This window comes from Sinocyclocheilus rhinocerous, unplaced genomic scaffold (assembly GCF_001515625.1).
Source record: "Sinocyclocheilus rhinocerous isolate Xijiao unplaced genomic scaffold, SAMN03320098_v1.1 scaffold638, whole genome shotgun sequence".
NCBI classification, from domain to species: Eukaryota; Metazoa; Chordata; class Actinopteri; order Cypriniformes; family Cyprinidae; genus Sinocyclocheilus; species Sinocyclocheilus rhinocerous.
Window position 1 is genome coordinate 759,172 of NW_015664206.1, and position 1,648 is coordinate 760,819.

A 1,648-nucleotide genomic window follows, 5' to 3' on the forward strand; every position below is an offset into this window, starting at 1 on the left:
GTGTGTGTGTGTGTGTGTGTGTGTGTGAGAGAGAGAGAGAGAGAGAGAAATCTGTCAATATAGGAACAATATATAGTTCCCTATATTATTGTTTTGTTGCCACGCAGAGTTCTGATTATTAAAAAAATATATTTTTTAAATACAAGCATATGGCTTCCCTTATAAAAATCTATTGTGACACTATCATTCTGACTTAAACCATGCATTAGGTTTCAGTTGCTAACACGTTAGCAGCCAATTGGCAATTAACCCGTTTTATTTGCACACCAAAGCCAATTTCAACATGCATTCAGTGTTTGCCAAATGTTCATTTTGGACCCAGGGTGCCATGCAGCCCATGATGTGCCACGGCCCAGATGTGTGTGTGTGTGTGTGTGTGTGTGTGTGTGACTGTAGTGAGTTTAATGAAGGTTTATTGGTCTCCTCACTCACCCCAAAAGCCTTGACTGTCTGGAATCACATATATTTATATTCATTCTTCTCAGACTACACAGGCGGCTCCTCTCGGGAACACGAACCCTCCGCAGAAATCAAGCCGTTTCTCTCCCTCTCTCTCCCATTAGTTTAATTTGATTCAGTCCTCTCAGTTTATTTGTTTCCTTGAGGATTTGTTGTCCATTTCCTTCCACATGAATTAAAAAGAAGTAAATTTGGACATTTGTGGACGTTATATTGCAGGGACTGTAACATACGCACACATGAACAGCACAGTCTCTCTCAGACTCTGTTGCTCGGTTTCTCTCTCGTCTGCAGGCTTTGTGAGCTTCGATAACCCCGCTAGCGCTCAGGCTGCCATCCAGGCCATGAACGGCTTCCAGATCGGCATGAAACGCTTGAAAGTGCAGCTGAAACGGCCGAAGGATGCCAGCCGTCCATACTGACCACAAGCAGGGATGCATACGTGCACTCTCAGCCATTAGGAGAGGTGGGCACACGCATCAGAAAGTCAATATTTTAATAAAGTCAGAGCTGTCCATCATAATGTACTGCAGGCTCATGTAAAGTGTTTAGTTACACTCAGGGGCGTAGCCATCATTTCAGAAGTGAGGGGGACAGAAGTGACAAATGTAATAATACTTTTTAAAAATCGAATAGACCAAAATAAATAAATAATATTAATAGTAATAATAATAATAATAATGAATAAAAAAAATTATTGTCTCTTGTGTACGACAGCGTTGTAGTGTCACGTAAAAAAAATTACAAAAAATCTAAGATTACGAGATTAAAGTCGTAATATTTCGAGAATAAAGTTGAAATTACGAGAATAAAGTCAAAATGTTTCGAGAATAAAGTCGAAATATTACGAGAATAAAGTCGAAATATTACAAGAATAAAGTTTAAATATAACGAGAATAAAGTCTAAATGTTTAGAGAATAAAGTCTAAATGTTTCGAGAATAAAGTCGAAATATTACAAGAATAAAGTTTAAATATAACGAGAATAAAGTTGAAATATTACGAGAATAAAGTCTAAATGTTTAGAGAATAAAGTCTAAATGTTTAGAGAATAAAGTCTAAATGTTTTCAGAATAAAGTCGAAATATTACGAGAATAAAGTTGAAATATTACGAGAATAAAGTTGAAATGTTTAGAGAATAAAGTCTAAATGTTTTCAGAATAAAGTCGAAATATTACGAGAATAAAGT

The 1,648-nt window shown here is 36.3% G+C and overlaps 1 protein-coding gene across 1 annotated transcript in view; it reads left to right on the plus strand.

Annotated features, from left to right (window-relative positions):
- The window catches only part of LOC107729965 (CUGBP Elav-like family member 5), a 183,493-nt gene that overhangs the window by 177,037 nt on the left and 4,808 nt on the right, over window positions 1–1,648 (plus strand). Inside the window, exon 12 of the mRNA XM_016540699.1 lies at window positions 754–925. Within this exon, the coding sequence (XP_016396185.1) occupies window positions 754–881 (128 nt within the window). The 3' untranslated portion in view covers window positions 882–925. The remainder of the gene's footprint in view (window positions 1–753; window positions 926–1,648) is intronic.